The sequence below is a fragment of the Vicugna pacos genome, chromosome 17, assembly GCF_048564905.1.
Source record: "Vicugna pacos chromosome 17, VicPac4, whole genome shotgun sequence".
Taxonomy (NCBI): Eukaryota; Metazoa; Chordata; class Mammalia; order Artiodactyla; family Camelidae; genus Vicugna; species Vicugna pacos.
In genome coordinates, this window is record NC_133003.1 from 49,160,850 (window position 1) to 49,185,930 (window position 25,081).

Here is a 25,081-nt window from a genome sequence, read left to right on the forward strand (position 1 = left end):
AGGCATCATACTTGATACTACCGAGGCAGAACTGCTAGAACAGAGTTTTGATAACCTGTTTGAAACTAAAGAGCTCGTATCTTCTAGGTTACTTGAATCTTTCAGTCAGAACCCTACAGATGCCAGCTAGATTAGAGAAGGCTAGCATAATTTGTTTTCTCGTTACTGCAAGAAAATTTAGAGCTTGGTGCTACCTTCTATTAAAAGAATTAAAAGTTGTCTCATGGGACAACTATAAGAAAATACTTTGGTTCTAAAATAGTGCTTTATCTAGGTTTTATTTTGAAGATCTCAGCCCAAAGTTTGTGAAAAAGCAGCTGAGATCTCATACTTTTGTATACAAGAATTTTAGAGGCAATGGTGCATCCAGTCAGTAGTCTTAAAAGTGTGTCAGAGAATTGTTGAGAATTTGCAGTTAACTTTCATCTTAGGGTTTTCTTTTAGGATGTAGAGAGTCTTCTAAGGAAGAGACTCCGAGAACTTAATTTATTTTAGACCTTACAAGAAAGCGTAGCCTTCCCACTGTGTTTGTGGGAGTGTAAAATGATTTTAAATTTCTAGGGGATGGTTTGGGATCACTAACAAGTATGTTTGTCCCATTTTAGCAGTTCCACTTGTATGAATGTGTCCTAAGGAAATGTTTATACATGTATATAAAGAAAGGCGTATGTATGTGACATTCAGTGCAGCATTGTGTATATTTTGGAAAACTAGCAACAGTCTATAAACATCCACCTGCAGAAGATTGATTTAAATTACGTCGATCCATAGGATAGAATACCTTGCTGTCATTTAAGGAAGAAGTAAATTTATACATACACATATAGAAGGGTGTTCAAAATTTATTACTAAGTGAGCAAAGCAGATTGCAAAACAGTAGGATTATCACTGTCATCTTAGGGGAATCTTTGTAAAGTGGAATTATGTGAGAATTTTGCATCTTTATGCTTTGTAGTGTTTGTATACTTCTACAGGCATTTTTTAAATAAAAAGTTAAGAATAAAGATACAGCTATTCTTAAGCTTTAAATTCCTTTACTGCTATATACTTGGCCACTTGATCTGCCAAATAGTCACATTCTGTTTGTGTTTTGAAGGTTCTTGCTGCCCATTATTATTCATTCTTAATAGAATTTTCCAGGAGACTAGTCAACGATAAGTTTTGTCTGAACAGTTTAAGAGATTTATAGAAGAATCTGTTTCTGCACTCTTCTGTGTCACTAGTAAACTATGGAGTGGTTTGGGCTTTTCTTTTTTGGTGGGGAGGATGTTTTCTCTTCAGGATGACTCATTACTTGTAGAGACGCATTTTAGGATTTTCTTTTCCCTTCACGGTTGTGAAAATGCAATACTTGGCACATAGGCAAAGCAAAAGAGTTTGCAAAGTGCCCATCCTCTTTTCTATGGATAGGAGAAACATCTTAAAATAGCACTTAACATAGTTTTTATACGTAGTAGTTATTCATTTAATGATTGTTGAATGAATGAAGAAAAACCTGACAAATCTAGATAATATAAATCCTGAGAGCTCCAGGAATGTAAATCTGGACTTGGTACTTAATGTTTTTAAAATTTGTTTTAATTCGTATGTTGCTATCTAAGTAGTAATTACTTCAGTAAATGGAACCTATACGTTAAAATCCTAATTTTCTTAACTCCACAACTGTGTGTGTGTGACTACTTAAAAGTTAGTATTTTTGTGGCTCTGGTTCTTTGTAAAATAATGAATTAGACTTTATAAACTTAAAACTAAATTTTTTATCAACTGGAGAAATTTAGCCTAAACTCCTGAAAGGATAACAGATATTAATACCTTATAAGTGTGCATAACCCACTTTGTTTGGAGTAAGTAAACATGGTTCCCATTTCGGGGTTTGCAAATGAGAAAGGTATGGACTGAGATGAGGCAAATGTAGAGGGTGGAGAGGTTCTTTTCCTATTTGTGTGGTATATGGCTCTAAAGCATGATCTGAGGCTCCAAACACAGTAGGACAGAATCTTCAGAAAGTCTTGAGAATATAGCTCTTTAAAAAGGTAAATCAAAGTTCACTGAGAGTATCATCTTTATTTGATACTTAGAAGCCTATAATTTTCCTTTGATTATTGTTAAGGGCAGAAAGAGTTTGTGCATCCTTGGTTAGTTTTAGCAGTAAATACCTGTTTATCATTGTTAAATGAGTTGTAAATAAAATATTTCTTCAGTGTCATCTTAAAGTAATTTAAGATTATAGTATTTAGTTTCATTATTTAAAGCGTGTACTCTTACTGTATTACTCACTCCCCTCCCTTCCAAGTACGACGAATATTCTATAATATTGCCGTTGCTGAAGTTTCTCATAGGGAAAGAAATTCTTACTGTGGACTAAAAAAGGATTTTTTAAAAACTGGGTTTTAATTACCATGTATTCTAGTAAACCTAGAGCTTTTATAGACATCGGTTTATTGTGCCAAGCCAGTAGCCCCTAGAGAGAGTATAAATTTAGGCAAAGGAGCCAAGGGATAAACAAGTGTTGAGGAAGAGGTGGGAGAAAAGGAAAACTTTATCTTGGCTCTAATTTACTGTATCATGATGTTTCTTTAGTGTCTTTTAATTGTTTACCCTAACACTTCTCTTTTTTCTTCTCTTCAGCCATGAACTCTCTCCTAGTTCTTTGCCTGTGTTAACTTGCTTCAGATTGTACGCCTAACTTGCAACTTACACTACCCCAAATACAAAAACTTCACAACAAATCTCTGAGCTCTTTCTCTTTTCTTAGAGTTCATCTTTTATTTTTGAGTAATTCTTACTTATTCTAATACTTACCACTTATCTCTTCTACACTCCCCCCCCCCAAGTTTCCCATATAGCCTTTTCTCACATTATTTACTATAGCAAAATTGAAATACACACTGCTGGAGACAAGTGAAAGTACTTTTTAGCCAGATTCAGGTTGTTAGTAGCAGCTCCTCTTTGTTGACACATAGTTCGAAGTTCCAGAGAGCCATTTTAAGTTCTCATTTGCGCCAGATGCTAGTCTGTGTGCACCTGTGAGTCAGCAGGACAGGTATTATTCTTTCTGTTGTACAGTGAGAAAATTGAGACTTTTGAGACGTTGCATGAATTGCCTCAGCCAGTGCCAGGATTCATAGAAAGTTTAGAGAAGGAAAAAACCCAATGAAGATTTTACTTTGAGGAATTTAAGATTCTTCTATAAAAAACGATTTTTCTGAGATTTCTAAACTAATTAAGTTATAGGCTAGAACTCAAATTTCCTAACTCTTAATATAGTACTTTTTCTTCTCTCAAGATAAAAAGCTCTATGATACAGTACGACGGCAGTGTTTTTCCTTGATACCTTAGTTTGAGGTAGAAATGGAAGATGAGCATATGATGCAGCTGACACATTAGTTCTCAAACAAGATGGTCATGTAGATAAAATGCATTTGTATATTTATTGCATTTTGAACTGTTTTGTAATTTAAAAATTAAGTTGAGGGTAATAATCATATGAAAAAAGCCTTCTAATACTCTTTCTCCATCTCCTCTTTTTACTATTTATTCATTCAAAATTAGAAAACTTAACTAGAAGTATTTAAGTTCAGCTTATGTACACAACAAATTTTTGAATAATCAGATTCAGAAGTTGAATTTTTAAATTAATGGTTATTTTCTTTTAATGCTTATTTATATATTTATAAAGTTTTTATGACATGTTTTTTCTCTTAACTAGGTTGAATTTTTCATTTATTGGCCTATTAAAGATTACTTCTTCAGTTATTCTGTGTATCTGTTGATTTTCATTCTTTAATAGTTTAAATGGTAGGTTTGGCTGAATACATTGATTTCAGAATGTATCTTAGAAGCTTGTGTTTTTTAGTGAATCTCAGTTTAAGGGTTATTACTTCAAAAAAAAGAAATTTGGTTGATTGTGTCTTCTGGCTAGTTGGAGTTTAGAGAAATGAGATTTGTTGTATGCCAGGTGTTTCATTTAGTATGACGGGGGGAAAATCCTAATTTTACAGTAGTACTGTGTGAACAGCCTGATACCAAAGTTCTGGAAAGAAACCAGGCCTAGGAGATAAGTAATCTAGGGAATATTTTTTTTTTTTACTTGAGGATATTTTAGATTCTAAAATGATAATCAGTTCATCTAATGAGAGGAAAATAATCATTAATCCTCTTATAAGATCTGAAGTTATATTATTGCCTTTGAGAAAAGTGGGCCTTGCTAGCTGTGATGATATTCCTCAACCTACCTTTTATGTCAGTCTAAGCAAGAAGAGATTTTCTCTTTTTCCGTAATACATGCCTATTTTTAACACACTGAGTTTTACATAATTTCAACAATATTTATAAAATATACCTTTCTGGCGCTGAATTAGTGTGTTTTTAAACACAAAATGTGTTTGTCTTTACTTTGAAATCTCATAATTGGGCCCTAGATTCAAGAGTGATTTTAAAATTTAGGGAAGCCACTGCATCCCGAAACATTTTCTTATGAGAGTGAGGGGGGAAAAGTGTAAAATTTCAATGTAAATACCTTGGTATTAATATGAGAATTCCTAAAGGTGAAAATGATGTCAGTGTTTTATTTAAAATTTAATGAAAGATAATGGAATTGTAAGCCCAAAGAAACTGAAGGCAAAGGGACATTTTGAGAAAATGGCTTGTTTATATATGTCTAAATATATATTTACTTACATGTTTTTGTCAGAGACCAAAATTGAGGAAGAAATTTGGCTTTTTGGTGGTTTGTGGAGTTTATCAGAGATTGCTTCTTGGCTAAGTTACTGTCTGCATAGGCTGTTAACAATTGTTTCTCTGGCAGCAGATCTTGTTCATCAGGATTGCATCATTTCTGGGAGAATGGCCAAGGTCCACAGCCACAGTACAAAGACTGTCTGAAGCATATGAGGCCTGTTCTTTTTCTGAAGCGGCACTCCTCTTCCTGCCAGTCCTCTTCATAGGATTACTGAAGCAGACTTGTTCTGAAATTTCTTTCATTGGATTGGCTGTTTATTGGACTCTTGTCTCCCAGCTGCTTCCGGCTCACCTGGCTGATGCAATTTCTTTTCCTGAAATCTCTATTGGAGTTGTTCTTAAAACACTTTTTGTCTCTCTTCTCTGAGAGTGAGTTACCAGACAGATCACACGGGTCTTGTGCTTTCAGCAAGTCATATAGGGAAGAGACTGTCAGAATGGCAAGTACAGAGACTGTGGACCATTTCTGAACCAATTAAAAAGATAGGGGTAGTTAAAAACTATTTCTGCCATGCTCTTAACAGCCTTTCCCCTAGAAACTGTATGTAAATGGGGACTTTTCAAAAGAGTAGTCAGTAGTGGGAAACAGGCTGGTTCTGCTTCTAAGTACAGGAACGTACTAGTGTTCCTTGGGGTTCTTACGGATTTTTCTAGAAATAGTTAAATTGAAATGAAGTTGAAATTCTGGTGCATTCATTTTCTGTCTGCTGTACAGTCATGTACTTCTTTTTCTACTCCTGTCATTTCTTCTTTCTTACTGGTTGTTGCTAAAGGAGTCTTCCTTGGTTTGATTTTTTTTTGTTGTTGTTCTTCCTTCCTTTTACTGTTACCTTCATACCTTTCATTTTTATAATTCTGAGTGTGCTCTTTGAAAATTGTTTCTAAAGAATAGTTTATTTTCCAATTCTTAATAAAAAGTTAGAAATCCATAAGATATCAACATAAAGTACATTTGCACTCTACTGCTTGGTAACTGGAATCCTGCAAACAGCTCTATTCATGTATATGATATATTACATTTCAGTGTTAATACCCTTTCTGCATAATGTTAAATTTGACTTTTTTCCCCCTAACATACTGGGTCATCACCTATTTTCCTTTTTTTTTTTCCTTTCTTTTGGAAGGTAGAAGGCTAATTAAAGCTGTATTTTTTTCATCTTTCCATTATGACTACAAATAGAACTGACTCTATTTTGTCACTCTGTAGTAGGACAGGAAGATAGCGGGAATGGAGTCGGGGGAGAAAGGAGTAGTATGAACTTTTAATAGATGATGATACATCTCTGACTGACCAGAGGAAATTTGACATTTGATTAAAGAAAAGCCTCTCAATTTAGGAGTGGGTCAGTAGAGAAGAGAGGCACCTCCTAGGAGGTATAGAAAGAAGGAATCCCTTAGAGATGGGAGATAATTCTAGTTTTAAGGAAAGAAAAAGATTACCCAGAGACAATATTTACCACTTTTCAAGTCAAATAAAGGTAACTTCCTTTTCTACCCTATATTTAGATTCTGGCGTTACAGGAAAATAAAATAACAAGGTTAAAGGACAAAGATAGAGTACTAGATGGAACAAGGCAGTATACAGAAATGAAACAAAATTACCATAAAAATATTATTTTTGTAGAATTCTCTTCTGTTTGTCTATGTTATTTCTCTACTAATTTGTGTCTCAACTTTTTCTAGGTCTTCAGAGCTACTGGCAGATAATTTTGGGGGACTTCATATTCAGAGGTCTATAAAAAGGTGACTGCACCAAATAAATTTAGTTTGGTTTAATTTCTGTATTTTAATGAATGCTAAATTTATAGTTTTGATATAATGCTTATTGTAATCCATTCAGCAAATATTCTCATACACTTTCTATGTGACAGGCACTGTTCTAGACTTTGGAACTACAGCAGAGGATAAAACACAAAAATCCTTGTCTTCATTGAGTTTATATTCTGGTAAGAAGAGAGGCAGAGAAATTTAACAAGTAAAAGATATCTTGAAACTGTTCCACCTAGAGACAGTTCTTTCTCTTTTTCTAGGACATATCTCCAAACAGTGTGATAAATTAGTAACTGCTGTGAATACTAGCTTTGTAAACTATAGTAGAAGTTTGTCTTGTCTTATAGAACTAGAGTAAATATAGTAAAATATTGCATATAGATGATCTGTTGAATTCTTCAGTTAACGTTTTAATAGCTACATTTTGCAGTGTTGTTTAGGGAAGGAACTCTTCACAGAGTTATATGAGAAATTTGGTTTTTTGTTACCATTTTTTGAATTAAAAATTGTAAAAGCTTTATTTCAAACAAGACAGCCAGACTAACCTAAAATGCCTTTGTCAGAAGCCCGGAAGAGGTCATGTAAAATTACACAAAAGGAAAATGGAGTAATTCATGAAAGAGTATGAAAACTCATAGTTTAACTATTTAATCTTCCTTAAAATTATTTATCAGTTCCCAAATTACTAGGTTGGGCTTTCATTAAGGAATTTATTACTCTCTTAAGTCATTTATAAGGAGATATTATCTGAAGTGATTTTTCTGTCTTTAATATATCTTTAAAAAATTACTCTCAGAAAAACAACCACTATCAGCTTAGTTTTATAAGTTTTCTTTTATTGAGGTGCCTACTTTTTTTATGGGCATAGAATATTTTCTTAGAGCTGTGTCGTATATAATCCTTGTCTGTAGCCCATAATGGCTATGACAGGAGGGGTGTGTGTGTATGTCTGCATCTGTGTCTGTCTGTCTGTCTGTCCGTCCTTTGCTGAAATATAACACATGATTCAGATTCCTATGTTGGTCAGGGGTGGTATGATCATTATCAGTTAGACTCTGTTCTGTTTATTAAGCCGGGCAGCCTAAATAAATTAAGCCTTGGGCTTTTTGGGGGAGGAGTGGTTGGGGGGAGGGTGGGCAGTTAGGTTTGTTTGTTTAATGGAGGTTCTGAGGATTGAACCCAGGACCTTGTGCATGCTAAGCACGAGCTCTACCACTGAGTTGTACTGTCTCCCACACTTTTCCTTTTAATTTGAATTATGCAGTGATATCAAATAAAGAGTTGTGACCAACAGTCTCCAGTGTTTAAATATGCCCTTTTGAGCTTGTTTCATAAGTATTCTCTCTTCCATTAGTTGTAGATTTCATTTCAATTTCCCTAAGGATTGGAGGGTGTACTGCTCTGTTTGGATATATTGTTAGGGAAATGAAATATTCATGTGTATGATGGACGAAAACTCAGAAAGTTACATTAGTCATTTCTCTTTTATGAGCTATGAGGAAGCAGTAGATAGGAAGATTTGCCCTTTTCATTTCAATCCCAAGTGTAGCATAGTCATTTCAAGTTGAGTAGGAACAGGTGTATTGCCACGCCCAGATTTGGTAAGTTCTAGATCCATTGGTGACATCTAGCTGTTTCAGAGTTTAGGTACCCCAGGGAGGACTACTTATTTTGTAGCTGTTCTAGCGTTCTAAGATAACAATATGGAAAAGTAATATTATCTTTATGTGTTCTTAAAAATCTTGGCCTGTTTCATTGTTCACAATTGGGTTTCTTACCCACATTAATTTGCTTCATATATTAAAATAAGTCAAGCATCTCAGATCATCTTCCATTTTAAAATTTGCATTAATCCACTGGATTGAGTCAATTAATATATGCTTTTCATACATTTACTTTTTTTTTTGATACAAACTTTTTTTTTCTGCTGTCTTGTCTTATAAATCACCATGACAACCATGACTTCTTATTGTAGTCTTTTTTGCAAAAATCTTCACTAACTTGTCTTTAACATTCATGTTGACTTTCTTTCTTCCCATATAAAATGCTTCTTATTTCATCCTTTTAGTTTTTTTATAACAAAACTATAAAATCACTAATGTAAAATCAAGAGTACGATTTTTCCCTTTGTACCATACCTCCACATCTCTTAGTCTACTTTTGTTTCTTTATGCTTAAATAGTTTGAGAATCTTTCTGTTCCCAAGTTCTTCTAGCTGTGGTCACCAGCCAAGGTATTCTCACTACTTTTCCACACAGAATTTTTCTAATTTTTATCATGAAATTTTACTCTTTGTGGTTTATGGGGTTTTTTCTAATTTTTAAATTTTATTTTATTATTATTTTTTAATGACGTTACTGGAGATTGAACCCAGGACCTTGTGCGTGCTAAGCACACCCTGTACCACTGAACTATACCCTCTCTCCACCCCAGTTTATGTTTTTATTTATACCTAGCAGTGGATATTACCTCACAAATACAGTGAGACAATTATATCTTCTCCCAAAATTATAGTTATTAAAATGGTTTAGAAGGAGGAGTATTCTGTGACAAAAGAAGACGGCAATAAGAAATAGCTATATTCAGTCAAGTATAAACAAATTTATCTCTTAACATTTTTAATTTGCAAGAAATAACATTATTGCTACTGGTAAAACTCATTTATTTGTGATGGGGGCGCGGTGGAGGAAGAGTTTGAAGATCCTGAATTGTTAAAGAATTTAGTTAAACTATGATGTTTCTTTCAACCATCCTGTTTCTTACAACTTCTTAGGTCCTAGGATGCCAGAAAATTTTGTTTGATAAGCAGTTGTGGAATGAGGGAAATGTGCTTATTGGTGAGCTACGTAGACTATCACTTTCTCTTTATCTAAAAAGGAAAAAAACTAAAATAGAAATGAAAAGTGACCGTAACTTTTGCTACCTCACTTTGTGGAACAATAACATAGTTGCATAGTAAACATGGGACAATATTGATCTCTTGTTGTACCTGTTTTATATTTATCCCTTAAAAGCTTTGTTCAAAAAATGGAAAATATTCAGTGGCATTTACAATAAATTTCAGAAACTGTCTAGTTACTAGATATTTTCCTTTTCTGTGACAGAGTTCCTCATGTCCATAACATGTTGGTTAAGGCTCTGCAGCTCACCCCCACTCTCAGAGTGGCCAGTCTCCAATAATTGGACCCCGTGATTTCTGCTCTGCTGTGTTGGACGTCATGAGCATTGCAATCCCTCTGGGAGTCACCACACCAGATACATCCTACTCAGATATGGCTGCTGGATCAGAGTAAGTGCTACTTCCTAGGTAGTAGGTGCATTGCCAGTTTGTGTTGGAGACAACTTTCTTACGGGCATCTAATAATAAATATGTAGTATTTTCTAAACCCAAGCCTAGCCCACTGTAAATGACATTAGACCTTTCCCTTTCCCCCATAGAAGCTGAAAAGAAAAAAGAGTTAGAAGGGGGAGGAAAATAATTTGGGAGGATGGGATTTCTGAGTAAATAATTAATAGAATTAAAGTTGCTAAGTAGCCATTACTTTTCATTTGTTTTGATGGGTGAGGAGTATTAAAATAAGTAGGTGTCACTACCTGCTTCTGTAGAGTTAATGATTATTCTGATGAATGGAGATAAAGAGGAGTTCTCTCCAACTGATTTTCCTTGAAGGCCTCTTCCTATGTACTTCTCATTGTTCTAGAGTAAAGGGGCTGCAACTATATGGGCAGGTTACTTAGACCTTCTGGTACTTGGGGTAGAAAATGTGGAAAGCAATGTCATCTGTTTTTTATAATATTCATTGCCTAGAAAGAGGACCTTCAAAATCAGTGGTACCAAACTTTTTTTTCAGCTAAGAGCAGCTTTAGGAATTCAGAATTTGTCGAAAAGTCCAATCCCTAAAATAGACTCTCAGTTCTTGAAGAATTTAAATGCCAAATGGCAATGAAGGTAGGCCTTCATTATAAAACTTTATATATTATTCACAGTTTAAAAATTTTAGCCTTTTGTATCCCTTCTCTTTTAAGTTGTCCAAGATTCCCCCTGCTCACAGATTCCCCCTCTTGTCCTTTTACCTCCCTTGTACCCAATCTTCCTTGCTTACAGAAAGGAAGTGGAAGCCCCCTACCTTTCAAGACGAAGTGGCACTACACCAGGATGTGAAAGTCCAGCGAAAGAGACCCAAGGGGCCTAGGGGGCAGCACACCCCCAGAAGCCAAGTCTATTCCAGGCAGTACCAGGGATTAGGGTCTGGGCTGGAAAAATCCTGGTGTTTTGAATATGTTCAGGTCCAGTTCAGACTCTTGATCCCACAGCCACTTCTTGAGTGAGGTGGGTGTTGCTCTAATTCCCCTGTTTCTCTTGCCATTTTCACAGTCCCTGGGGATTCTTCCCCCTTCAGCAAAGTAAAGCAACTGTACCAGAACTCTGGGTTCAACTGCATCCCTGATAATAGTGGTTTTCTTCCTTAAAACTGAGAATATTAGTAAAGAGCATGTATATTTCTTCACAAAGCCACCTAGGATAACTTACCTGTTAACTAACTTCCTTATAAAGGAAGACTTAAAATGAAACTACCCTAAGAAGTGATATGTTATATTCTGGGGTAGTCTAGAATTGAAAGCAGTTTTTGGCCTTATTCCCATATAAAAAGAAAGATGGAGGGTGGGGGGCTGGGGAGGGGTGGATTGTGTTATTTCCAGAGCTTTTTTTCCTGTTCTGTTTTGTTTTTATTTTTTGCATGCCGAAGAGATTTAGTTATGCCAATAGCTGAGACTTCCAGTTTTCTATTTCCCAAATAAAGTGCTTAAAAATCTTCCTGCATTAATAGGTAACATAGTTGTATAGTGTTAATGGATTTTTATAAAGTCAACCACTAACCTATATAGCTTGACTAACAAGCTGTATAGGTAGACAGCATTAGCAGTAGTGGGAAATTTCAACAAAGAGATTAAATCAATGAGTTTGGGATTCGTGGATGAGAAAAAGATCTAAAGCAATTATTTTCAAAATGGGTATTTTTCCCAGGGTACAGAGCTGACTGCTCATAAATCTTGCTGGGAGTCCAGAAGTAATTGCAGAAACAAAAATACTTCTGGCCTAAAAATTTTACTCCAATGTTTCTATTTCCTGAAACATTTTCATCAGTAATCTCCAGACAGATTTCAGATACTGTGGTCATAGCTAATTACACAGTTACTTGTTTAATATTTCTACAAAGTAAGAGAATATCAACAATTAGCTTATGCACCACTGTGTTAAATTGCTGATGATATTTGTAATGCTTCACCATGCATATTTCACTGTCATGCATATTCCACCGTTCTGGGCACTCTTAAGATTAAACCTGGTATGAAGGGCAAAATACTCAACTAAGTAAAAGACCTAGATCTTACCTTATGGGATTTTTAATCTGCTGACAATGATATGCATTGTGCTTTTTTTTTTTTTTGTATGTTTGTAGGAAAACTTATAGATGTAGTAGTAGAAACAAAGGTTTTTCTCAATTTACAATCCTGTCATAAATGAATTTCAGACATTTTCCAAGAGGTAGTATTGTAACAGGTTGCCTGTTTTACTTCTTAGTACAGTTAATGGAGTATCTGTTGTAAGCATGGTTTCTGTGTATGTGCCCAATTGTTATAGCAGTTCAAACATAGGAGAAGAAAGGCTATAATTACATTTGCGTAAAGTGGTTGGCAATCCTAACACTCTAAATTTTTAATCCATATTTTAAAATATATAGATAAGAGCTGATAAATATGTCTATATGTCACGGGATATCCTAGGAAATCCTATAGTTATCTATCAACATGTAACTGTATTTATTCAGTAAGCAATATGGAAGTTGCAAAGTTTCCTTTTCAAAAGATATGAGCTTAAATTTTAGTATTTGGCACGCATTAGGAGTATATGAAATGCTCTGCCTACCTAGAAAGTATTGTGCAATGGGATGGCCTTTTAACTGCCACAATATACATTTTATTTTTATTCCCTAGACTTGCACATGAAGTGCATATGTTCATATTTACCCAGTTTGGAGATGGGTAAGATACAACCAACATAGCTCCATCTCCATGGCCATCTTTTATTCCATATCACTTTCCTTTTTCCCGTCCAAAAAAAAAAATCCATTTCTAATAAACGGCTGTCATGTTTCACCCATGTGTTCAGTGATAAAAAATCTCTTATATAAAATATGTACAGCTCTTTGGAATATTTGTTTATCTAGTAAATTAACAATACTATGTAGTTACTACTTTCTCTTAACTGTCCATCATAGAAACTAAATTCTACCTTCATTTTATTAATGCTTGTTTGCCTTTGGTTTCATTTAGGAAACCCCACCTGTTTCCTAATTCTCAGAGCTGATTGCCTCTCAGTGAGCCATGTTCAGATCATCTTTTTCTCAAGAATACTGACCTGCATTCTTGATGTATCCCCCGCCCAGTTCCCATCTTGCAGACACTCTTTAAGTAATAAAATGCATGCAGTTCACTAACAGAGAATACTTTCCTATGTCTAAAGTTCTTCTTCACCCAGAAATTACCTTTGCTGTTATTAATAAGATCCCTTCTCACAGTTTTGGAGCATATAACTAGGTGAGTTGGATACATATCTCAGAACTTTCTTTTATCACTCACTTCTCAGCTGACATTGCACCAAGTTGAACTGTGTGCTTTATTCCTGCGAAGTACTGTATAATGTGTATTTCTAAGCAGGAAAAATGCATATTACTTGAAGCAAACAGTATTCATTATTTGACTCCCTAAAAGACTCTGATTAATCACTAAAGCTGAGTTATGTGTCTTTGGAGTTTCTAATTTGTGAATTCCTGTGCTGGTTAATTTAAGTGATGGATAATCCATTATTCAGTTCTGCAGAGTCATACAATTGCATTCCTTAGCTGTGTTTCACAATTCTCTGAAACCTAACCAGGTACCTAGCAAACAGAGTTATAGTTCTTTTTGCCCCAAAACTTGATTTTTGTCCTTTACCACCTATGCCTTTTTACTGTCAAGTAAAGGCATACATCAACTTCTTAAATTTGAGTACATTTATAATTCTTTCATATTAATAAATTGTGCTTGAACAGTTTATTTTCCACTCAGCAAGGGCACAAAAAGATACTAAACCAAGCTTCTCACTGAGGCCTGGTTACTTAAGATCTTACATAATTTTCTTTAAAGGAAGAGAGTTATTCTGGTTTCCAGACCAATCAGGCATAGTAGAAAGAGCACAGACTTTGGAGTCAGACTTCGTTTCAGACCCTGACTCTATCAGCGTGTGAACTTGGTGAAGTCATGTATCTCACCACCTCAACTTCTTCTTTTGAAAAAGTGGGATACTATTTACCATGTTTAGTAGTTGCATAGTAAATGAGTTAATACCTATAAAACATCTGGCAAATAAGGGGCATTCAAAATGGTAGTCAGCACTACTGTCGTTGTCACTAGAGTTTACTTCTGAGTACAGTTTTGATCAGTCTGAAGCTCTGTGGTATTAGCATGCAGCTATTAAATAATTGTGTCCTTGATATGCTTGCATGTCATTGGTGGATGAGAAATTATTACTCTTAATATTTGAAAGGTGTTGGGGGTTCATCAAGATGAGAGGTATGATAAATATAAGATGCCGTTGTTTTTACCTGTACTTTCTTCAGGGTATCCTGTCTTGGTAGTGAATGGAAGAGGGCCTGGTCCCTGGGGCAGTGCAGAAGGCACTTTCATCATCTCACTCACTGCAAATGTCATGTGAGGTTTCATGGAAGTATTAAGAGATCCAATTAAGAAGATTAGTTCTGAGTCTAAACCAGCCCAGAGTGGCTTCTCTAGGGGAAACTCCCTGCTCAGCTGGTACGTTTGTGTTTGTCATTAGGGACACCTTGAATCCCAGGTGCCTGCCTTGAGACATCTGCCTGTACTGGCTTCATGTTACACACATACCACATTTAATAACACTCCTGCTGTTATTTATAGGCTTAGTTATGTTAATCAGATTGTTTCACTGAGTTCTTTCTCATTCTAGTGGCTGGTGGTTGTGGAAAGAGGAGGGATTAGAATGGGAAGTTAAGTCTTAGTTTAAGGGAAGATTAGGTGTTATGCTATCATGCGTTGCTTTTCGCCTTTGTGCAGCCCTGAATCTGTGGAGGCTAGTCCAGCAGTTAATGAGAAGAGCGTGTATTCCACTCATAATTATGGGACCACTCAGAGGCATGGGTGTCGAGGACTGCCTTATGCTGTGAGTATGCATTTGTTTCTCTCCAGAGCAGTGATCTTCCTGGAGTGTAATCCATTCTTATACATTGTGACTTTCTTGAAATGTTTATATGCAGCATGATGAAGTTGCCCCTTTTGCACTTCCCTGCCTCCAGCGGACGTCTAGCCCTGCATCATTGTTCTTGTTTTTATGTCCCAGTTGACCTTGGCATTTTGTTTTATCACTTTCCTGGTTGAAGCCAAAAAACAAAGGGTACTACTTTCTTCTTTCTTTCCATATGTACCACACTTTAGGGGAGAGAGGGGCCAGTGTTTGGACACTGTTGATTTAAAAAATCTTATTTTCAGGATCATAATTACGGAGCCCCTCCTCCTCCGACACCTCCTGCTTCTCCCCCTGTCCAGACGATCATCCCTCGTTCTGACCTGAATGGCCTGCCGTCGCCCGTAGAGGAACGCTGTGGAGACAGCCCGAACTCTGAAGGAGAGACTGTTCCTACCTGGTGTCCTTGTGGTCTTTCTCAGGATGGCTTCCTTCTCAACTGTGACAAGTGCAGGTAAGATCCTGTTCCATCTAAATCCAAGCCTGGGTTGCTGGGGTTAGGATTTCTTATCAGTAGGGAAAAGCTCAAAGTATTCTTTCTTGTGTTTGTTAATGTAGATGATTCCTTAGTGCTCCTTGGCTCGAATTCTCTGCACTAGGTGAGAATTGCTGACAACAAGGAATGAGAGATTGATGTTAAAGCTATTGAATTTGATATGAAATTTAATGTCCTGGAAACATTTGGTAGGTGGGAGGAAGGGGGTAGTTTATGCAGAGACGCTTCTCCCATGTGTGCGATGATGTGCTGCATGCTGTTGGAAGGACTACTTTAAGTTTATTTTCCCTCTTTAGGGGAATGAGCAGGGGGAAGGTTATTAGACTTCATCGGCGGAAGCAGGACAACATATCAGGTGAGCAGAAGATGGGTTAGGCCCATATTTTGACATATACTATTTTGTGATTTTAATATTCATCCAAGAACCCCTCTTGTAAGTTCCCATGGTCCCCAGCTCTTCTAATGGAATGAAATTGAAGTCATCTCAAGACCACTGTGTAATTCTCTTGTTGTGAATTAAATGTATCTAGAATCAACATTTTAGCCCTGTAGTCATCCAAAATGTTCCTTGTGAGCACATGCACACACACATACACAAAAACAGTTCCTTTTCTGTTACATGTGCGTTGAGGTAATGAAGCTTGGGGGACTAAATACAAGGGGAGAAATACATGCAATGTAGAACAGGATTTGTGTGCTTAATTCCAGTGATATAGGAAGAATCTTGTATGTCCTACAGATGATAGAGTTAATACTAGAAGTAATGACTTGCTGGATATAGGCTAGATCAAAAGGAATAAGCTGCTTTTAAACCACATTTGAGGCTTTTTGTACGACGTGAACTATGAAATAACCTTTTTTCAGGTGGGGATAGCAGTGCAACAGAAAGCTGGGATGAGGAGCTTTCTCCTTCCACTGTGTTGTATACAGCAACACAGCACACACCTACAAGCATCACCTTAACTGTTAGAAGAACCAAACCCAAGAAGCGGAAAAAGAGTCCAGAAAAGGGTCGTGCAGCACCAAAGACGAAGAAAATCAAGGTATGAAGGGTAAAAGTATCTTATATAGAAATATGTCTGAAATAGCTCAAATTCTGAACTGAGAATGCACCAGAATTCTTTTTAGAAGTTTGATCCAGATGTTTGAAGGGCCACTTTTGCTCTACTTGCAAAAATCAGCTAATCTGTGTTACGAACATGTAGATCAGCCTCTCTTCTGCCACTCCATACCATCACAGCTGGCAAAAAGTTTCTTCTACTCCAACCCCCGTCCCAGGTATGAAATCCTAACCCCACCTGGCACAAGTCCGCGTGTGCTGCAGCCTCCGACCTAGCTTCCACCATCCCCGCCTCCTCAACCCCAGAAAACAGTCTGAAATTCTTGTCCTGGAACATGCCCACTTTGTGTCATTGGGTAGATTGTTTTTTCCTTGTTTCAAAAAAATTCAGGAAACATCTCTTGAATGGTGTAGGCTTACTCAGTGTCGTGGTCACTTTTCCTCTATTCTTAACTAAAAAGTCTCCAGGAGAAACCTCTTCTGTTTTGTATTCTTTCTTCCCCATCACAGCAACTTTGTTGCTCTAGGTGACTTGCCCACCCCTTGTTAAGGGGATTGGTCTTTGTTTCCTTCTTAATTTCAAAACTGGTAAATCGGCAACCTTACTTAACATTTTTGTTTACTTTTTCTTTTAGTGTCAGGGGTGCATATAGGACTTAAATGATGCATGCTCTTCCCTGTTAATTACTTAACTCCACGAGGAAAAGTATTGGCATTAGCCTCAGAGTTCACTGGCCTTGAGCTACCCCTATTCTTGATAATAGTACGGGGAATTCCATTGTATTTGTTACAATATAGGAAAAAGGGGACAGACTAGAATACTAGTTCCTGCCTTAGTTTTAGTTTCAGATAGGTATAACTGTCATTCTTGGTACCAAGTTTTGTTTTGTTCTACTTGTTTTCCTCTTTGGGATAGGCATTTCGAGAGGGATCCCGGAAGTCCTTGCGGATGAAGGTAAGGGGTATTCTTCCCTGATGCTGTGTTTTACTTCACTGTGATCTTGCATTTTGGTCAGCTTCTTTCTTGACATTGATGGTCTGGGAATCTTGGACTCTGCTTTTCGTTAGTTTGTAATTGTTGCCATTCAGTTTTCGTAGAGCCTTTCTCCAAAGTAGATTTTCTTGTCCATTTTCTGAAATATTTTCCCTTTCTGTAATCAGCCTTCATTTATTAGTTTTTCATTAGCTGCTTTTCTGGGGGAAGGGATAAGTGACTTTTTGTCAAACAAAGTGAGGCTGATGTTTTCTGTCATTGTGATTGACCTCAACCTCAGGCATGAAGTTTTTCTGGTGATACAGGATCTCTTGTTCACCCACCCTAACACCATGTGGGCTTTTTAAATCACCAGTTGGAAAGATAAATTGCATCACTAGGAAAGTATATTATTGATAAGAATTATTCTTACTGGAATTACTTATTTTTGAACTGTTTTCTCCTGGCATGTCTGTTTGGTATAGCATCAGGTGATGCTGGTGTGGTTCTTTTCTTCAGTTATCAAATAAAAGAGCTTATGAGACATGATTTTGGATAATGGTTGCAGGACAGAGAAATTATGTGCAGTGGTTTAAAAGGACTTTTAGTTACTGGGTGGTAAAAAAGAGTCTGCCCAAAGGAGATTTGAATATACTGTCTGGAATTTTCTTTTACCTGTGTGTGTGTATATATATATATATATATATATATATATATATATATATATATATATATAGGAGGACAGCTTACTTCCCAAAACATCACTTATGGCTTCAAAGAATTTAATTAGAATTAAGGTCTAATTCTAATTCTGTTAGTATTCATATACCTAAATGTGTAAATGTCTGATGTTAAAAAGAACATAGGTGGCACTTTATCTAAAATTAAAGACCTTACCTTGCATATACTTATAAATAGATCTGTACATGTTTTTAAGAGATGGGAGAGGACTTAGAGCCCAAAACCATCAGAATCCTGGGGTGTCTTGAACATAATTATTTCTTTGCTGCATCTGTCTCCTGTAAGGGGCCATTTGCTTAAATAGATTTATGGGGCAGACCTATCCCTGATCCCAGCTGTTAAGTAAGCCCCTTTTCCTTTTATCAGCTAAATAGTGTAACTTGCCTCCAAAGATTTGAAACCTTTTGAAAGCTATTGACTGGCTCTCCCAGAAAACTGTATGTAAACCCCATATATTGCTTGCAGTTTTGAGATGTTGACAGATAGCCCCATAAACATGTTAAAATTTAGATAACAGAAAAATACTAGTTGGTTTATTTTGATTCTCATCAGAATTCTAAGTTGATTTATAAATTTTGTACTCAGTAATTATTAGTAGGAACTCCACAAAAAAATCAGGAGCCATAAGAATGGGAAGAATCTGTTATTTGATTTTTAATCCCAAAGTTGAACTTCCCTGCTGGAGAATAATAGAGACTGCTTTGAACCACAGTTTCTCAATCTTGACACTTTATTTTGAACCAAATAATTCTTTGTAGGGGTCAGGGTTATCTTTTGCATTAGTCTAGGCTGTGTAGCAGCATCCCTGGCATTTACCCACTGGGTGCCAGTAATACATACCCAGGTGTGATAATCAAAGATAACTTCATAATTAAGTGTCTCCTTGATGGCAGAATCACCTCCGGTTGATAACCATTGCTCTAAACCCACTGAGATGGGGTCTCCAGTACCCAGAAGAATGGAATAGCAGAGTAGACAGAGTTACGTTAGTGAGCAATAGTTAAAAATATGGCAAAGGCTTCCACTATGCATTAAGTTTAACATGCCATAAGTCTGGTATCATTACTAGATGCTTAAACCTGGGAATACTGTTTGGACACCCCTAATCCTCAGTCTCATAGGCACCCTTAAGTCTCAGGTTTTGTGCTTCCCTTTTGCTCAGCTGCTGCTAACACCTCAAGCAGGTGGTATTCTGTTGCTCAGTGTGCTGACCTTAGGTGTTTCTTAGACCCCTTTGTTTATTGTTTGTCCTTTTGGACTCCAGTGATAAATGTGGGGAAAAGTGTTAATTGTGTTGTTAATTTTTTCCTTCCATTTCCCTGTTTCTTGGGGAAAGGATGGTAGACAACAGTCAATCAAAACTAATGACACAAAAGTGAAAGAAAGCAGTTGTCATAATGGCTATAAATGTTTTCTCTATCATTCATTCATGGAAAGTACGTTTGATTTTCTTATACCTGTCTTTGCAAGTTTAGAGTTGACATGAATTTGCAGATAGCTTTGGTACTCTAGTGCCTTTTCCTTCTCGTCATCACTAGTATGACATTATCACTGTCAGTGTTTGTTTTGTTTTCTGATGACACCTTAAGTCTTGAACACCACAGAGGAGAACATGTGCTTAAGCTGTGTGTGTGTTGCTCAAGCACATGTAAAACTGTTTAGGTTGCTGTTGCTGAGATATAAGAACCTTTCCTCAGTACTGTACTGTCACAAGAGGGCAGTGGTTTTGCTAGAGAAGTATAGCAGAGTACCTCTCAGCATTTCCTACATTCCACCTATCCATGCCTCTCCCCCAACCTCACCTCTTCAGAGTGTGGCTGTTTTAAATTGTCAAATAATTTGAGTGCTAGAAAAATACACTCCAAAGTGATAACTTTTTCTACAGGAGGCAAGTCACAGAGAAAAACCGTCCTGGAGAGTAGTAAAACTATCCCAGTTTGAGCTGGCATACTGATGTTTGATAAGTATTGAAATCTAAGCAATGTGATATTTTGAAGTGCCTCTATTGTTCATTTTTATGAAGATTTTCTTATGAACTTGATGTCATTCTTTTGATAAGCTTCATTTTTATGACTTAAAAGTGGTCATAAAATCACAGTGATAGGATGGAATTGCAATTTAAATTAATTTCTCACTTTATAGATGAGGAAACTGAGCCTCACAGCTCATTGTTAACTAAACCATAATAGAAGCCAGATCCTGACTCCCAGGCCATTACTCTTATGCCACACCACTGCCAAATGAAAACAAATTTTCTTGAAACTCAGCCTGTTTTCTTCCTCCCATTTTAATGCATGAACTCTCCTAACCTACTTGACCTTTGTTCTCTACAGAATTCTCCTTCTGAAGCACAGAATTTAGATGAGAATACAACTGAGGGATGGGAAAATCGGATAAGACTATGGACTGATCAGTATGAAGAAGCCTTCACTAATCAATATAGTGCAGATGTACAGAACGCCCTTGAACAACATCTACATTCTAGCAAGGAGTTTGTGGGCAAACCTGCTATTTTAGACACTATTAATAAGACTGAATTGGCCTGTAATAATACAGTTATTGGTTCCCAAATGCAGGTAAGGATCAAAGGGTTAAAGACTCTTTAAATAAGTAGTTGAGATTTTAAAAACCCAAGAAGAGGACATATTTTGGAATCAATGTTTCTTTCAAATGTATAAGGCCTTAGAATAATGAATTAGCCAGCTATTCAGCATCTTTAACCAAAAGCAGATTATAGTAACTAGAAACTGTTCAGATACATATTTTTGAACTATATATCTTTATTAATAAAAATAGATAAATTAGGAGATTTTATACAGTCTCACTGGGCATTAATAAGATTAATAGAAAGCTTAGCTAGTACTTTCTGATTCTTACATAAAAACTAGAGCCACTAAAATCTTAATCATACATTTTTCTTTGATTTTTTTCTTTTTCTTGCCTGGGGGTTGTAGAGGTAACAGTTTTACTAGATGGAGCCTGTTTCCTAGAAAAACTAAGGTTTTGTCAAATTTTAAAATGTCTGATCATTGAGCTAAATAACTTACAAATAAAACCTAATAATATTGATGCCTTTTCCTCAATTGGGAAATATTTTAAATGTCCACTAAGCTGCTGTTGATATTATCTAATGTTAATATTCTGGTTTTACTCAGCTACAGTTGGGAAGAGTCACTCGTGTTCAGAAGCACCGGAAGATCCTGAGGGCTGCAAGAGATTTGGCTTTGGACACTCTTATAATAGAGTATCGAGGCAAAGTCATGTTACGGCAGCAGTTTGAGGTCAATGGGCATTTCTTCAAAAAGTAAGAACATCATTCATTGAGCTTAGGGCTAAAGTGGGTCTGATTAAGCAGTATGGGTGTAAAAAACCATCCAGGCTGATAGAATTCTCTTGGGGGAAAAGATTACAGCTCAAATAAGCTCATGCCTGCCTGCGATTTATAAAGAAGTACAAGTAAATCTGCAAATTGTTTAATATGTGAAGTGGCGGTGATTCCTTTCCAAGCCAAGCATTCCTTGCTTTGTGCTTGTTCTTTAATCAAAAGCAGACAAGCTTGTGATATTTTCCAAGTTTAGGCATTGCAAAGGACTGCTGCTGCTTCTGTCAGCATATGCTTCATATTTGAAATCATGGGGTGGCCTGTTTATTTGTGTTGAGAATTACAGGAATTTTAATTATATCCCTAGACCATACCCCTTTGTGCTCTTCTACTCAAAATTCAATGGTGTAGAGATGTGTGTGGATGCACGTACTTTCGGTAATGATGCTCGGTTCATCAGAAGATCGTGTACACCAAATGCAGAGGTAAGATTTCTATAGCAACTTCTCTTTGAATGGAACCACCAAAAGGACAAGTCAACTGAAGAAGCAGTCTGAAAACTTCACCCAGATTAAGGTCTGTAGGTAATGGTTATCATCTTTCATTGTAAGAGATAAAAAACAAAAATATGATAATTTTATTCTGATATGATGGGGGTAAGAAACGGGTTTTCTTTAGAGGAAGTGGAAAGGGAAAAAAGCAAGTTAGCATTTGCTAAAGAGAAACAGCTAGACTGGATAAGAAGTCAATGAGGTTGTATTAAAGAATTGCTGTGTGAAAGAAGATGATATCATTGGGCCAAAAGTAAGATGTGTGGTTGTGGTTTTTTACATTTTAGGTAATAGAATTATAAGAGAGATTCTAGATGTTTCTAGAGTTCATTACTCAGTGCATAATAACTGCAACCACATCAAATGCCGCATGACAATCCACAGAGCTTTCATTACAGACCAAGGAATTTTAGTTTTCTGGTGCTCCTGAAAACAGAGCAGTGATCTTACTCTTGATTGCTAATGTCTCAAGATTTCTCCATTTATTTCAAGAAGTATCATAAATTTTCAAACTATTATTATATGAAAGTTAAAAATGAATTGATAGAGTTAAATAGCAGGCTACCTTGACTAAGTGGGAAATATTTGGGTGAAAGGTTTTTTTCCCTTTTGTGAAAGTTCCTGGTCTTTATGATAAACCATAAATAACCATGAGCCTGTTCCCACAGGTGCGACACATGATTGCAGATGGTATGATTCACCTGTGTATTTATGCTGTGTCTGCCATCACCAAGGACGCCGAGGTCACCATAGCGTTTGATTATGAGTACAGTAACTGGTAAGACCGCCACAGCTTTTCCTAACATGAATGGCCTTTTCTTATACATTAAGCATTCCATTAAGTCGACTTTTATTCCTTGCCATTTCCTTCTCTTTTTTTCTGCCTAATCTTTCCATGAGTAATGCATTTGCTGCCTAGAAATTGTGGAGGAAGAAGAGACTGAGGTCTTTTTTCAGAGACATAGGTTTATAGTGTGACACTGCTCACCAGTCTCCTAACCATTTGGCTTATGCCTGTGTGTAGCAAGAATAACTAAAAGAGTATGTATGAGACACTTCTAGAAATCGCAGGAGCATCTGTTATTATATAGCACTTGTGCCGTAAATAAATCATATAGAATGAGGATTTAAAGATTCACCCCATCCACTTAAATCGTGTAAGCTAGCAGTGTATGACGATGCAGAAAAACAGGTAGCAAGCCATAGCTGACTGTGTGATTGGTTTTGTAAAATGGATGCTTTTTTTCCCTTTTAGGCAAAAAGGGTTATGTGGCAAATTGATTTTCTGCACAAGTGCAAGAAGAAAAGTTACTAATATTAAGTAGGGAAATCAGTAGGCAAGAGTGAGGACATGGTAAAGATAGACATGAGATAAGTACGGCCACTGCAGACTGATCACTGATTCACTGCCCACTACATAGCATAAAGACAGTTGGGAGAATTGAATTTAGTGGGGATTTTTTTTTCCTTTCCACTGACCATATATAGAAGAGTTGAGTTATAAAGAGAAACATAGAATATTTAAAGTATTCATAGGACTCTAATATATCTGTTTAACTTATTCAAAGATAATATCAGAGGAAATTACTATCCTAATATTTCAAGAGAATGAATGGCTAATATAACTGATTTTCAAGGGTACTGAGACAGGCACTTTTGGTTGTTTCTTTGGAGCAGTAATTATAAAGTGGACTGTGCATGTCACAAGGGGAACCGGAATTGCCCTATACAGAAAAGGAATCCCAATGCTGCAGACCCTCCACTCCCACCTCCTCCAAGCCTGCCCACCATCGGAGCAGAGACAAGACGGAGAAAAGCACGACGGAAAGAACTAGAGATGGAGCAGCAGAATGAGCCTCCCGAAGAGGAGAACAACCAGCAACCAGAGCAAATTCCTGAGAAAGTAACTGTATCCAGCGACCATGAGGTAATCTCCCCTGGTCAGAGGGTGTTGCTATGGTGTTGATCCTCTCCAAGTGAAGAGGATGCTGGGTTGCCACATGCTGTTTTATATAGGGAATCTATAGTAACACTTAATACCCTTCATATCAAGGTGGGTGTGCATTCATTATTCTCTCTATTTTTTTAATACACTGTCAAGAACATCCTTTCAGGTACTTTCCAAGTTTCAGTCTAGAGAATGGGATTTGCCATCTATGTTTACCATGTGGCCCCCCCATGAGTAACTCTATAAAGCACTAGAAGTTGGTTCTAGAGAGTTTTAAGCTACCAGAAAAAAATAGGGATTGATTTTTTTTTAGAGCTTAAGAGTACAGCTGAGTGGTGCCTCTGTCTTAAAGGAAATAGACAATCCAGAAGAAAAAGCAGAAGAGGAAAAAGAAGAGGTTACAGATGACCAAGAGAACCCAGCTCATGGCAGGAGGGTGGGTACCTTTTTTTGTTTCTGCTGATTCCTTCTACCTATAGCATGTGAACCCCTTCTGTTCTGAATTTGTGTCATCTCATTTCTTCAGTGAGATACTATACTATCACCTCTAGGTTTCAACTTGGTCTTTTTCTATAAAGTAGATTTCATTACAATTTTTACACGCTCACGCACATTACTCTCTAGTGGCCATTATCTCATGATGGCTTTAAGAGGTTTCTTACTAACAATCTGGTTTCCAAAAAAAAATCTTGTCAGAACAAAATGCTTGGGCTACTTGCTCTCACTTAGAAACTTCGTAAGTTTATATGAATTTTGACATCTAAAAAAAAAAAACCTTCAGTCATATGGAGTCAGAAATTCTAATTTGTGGCAGAAACCAGTTGTTTATTTCTGCCCCTGAGAAGTTGTTCAAGAAAATCTACTTGGCTTTTTTTGAACCCTGAAAGTACAGAGAAGAATTGGTATTGATGGCTGTTTTTCTTTTGTATTAAAAAGTTTCAAAATAGATGAACTTTTTTGAAAAGTTTGGGTTCGACCTTGCCTTCCTTCACAACTCTTTCCAACATTTAAAATGAAACATTTTTAATTTTTATGTTATGTTCCCCAAGATATATGTATTATCTTACTGGTAGTTTCTGTAGATGTCTATAAATTTCTGTTAATAATACTTCTGAAAAACTTCCCTTCTCCTAATTGAGGCTTCCTTCTATGCTAATGTT

At 36.5% G+C, this 25,081-nt stretch overlaps 1 protein-coding gene across 17 annotated transcripts in view; it reads left to right on the forward strand.

The window, feature by feature from the left end:
- The window catches only part of SETD5 (SET domain containing 5), a 72,570-nt gene that overhangs the window by 21,749 nt on the left and 25,740 nt on the right, over positions 1 to 25,081 (forward strand). For 2 of the 17 annotated variants that reach the window (XM_072941772.1, XM_072941776.1), the window contains exons 1-12: positions 14,172 to 14,364; positions 14,644 to 14,749; positions 15,076 to 15,284; positions 15,623 to 15,681; positions 16,191 to 16,369; positions 17,303 to 17,341; positions 20,434 to 20,676; positions 21,256 to 21,404; positions 21,790 to 21,907; positions 22,642 to 22,751; positions 23,651 to 23,900; positions 24,274 to 24,357. In XM_072941772.1, the coding sequence (XP_072797873.1) occupies positions 14,273 to 14,364; positions 14,644 to 14,749; positions 15,076 to 15,284; positions 15,623 to 15,681; positions 16,191 to 16,369; positions 17,303 to 17,341; positions 20,434 to 20,676; positions 21,256 to 21,404; positions 21,790 to 21,907; positions 22,642 to 22,751; positions 23,651 to 23,900; positions 24,274 to 24,357 (1,638 nt within the window). In that variant the 5' untranslated portion in view covers positions 14,172 to 14,272. Of the gene's footprint in view, positions 1 to 6,423; positions 6,484 to 9,614; positions 9,800 to 10,615; positions 10,841 to 14,171; positions 14,365 to 14,643; positions 14,750 to 15,075; positions 15,285 to 15,388; positions 15,430 to 15,622; positions 15,682 to 16,190; positions 16,370 to 17,302; positions 17,342 to 20,433; positions 20,677 to 21,255; positions 21,405 to 21,789; positions 21,908 to 22,641; positions 22,752 to 23,650; positions 23,901 to 24,234; positions 24,358 to 25,081 lie in introns of those variants that run through there. The other 15 variants (XM_072941767.1, XM_072941781.1, XM_072941768.1 and 12 more) reach the window with 15 other exon arrangements.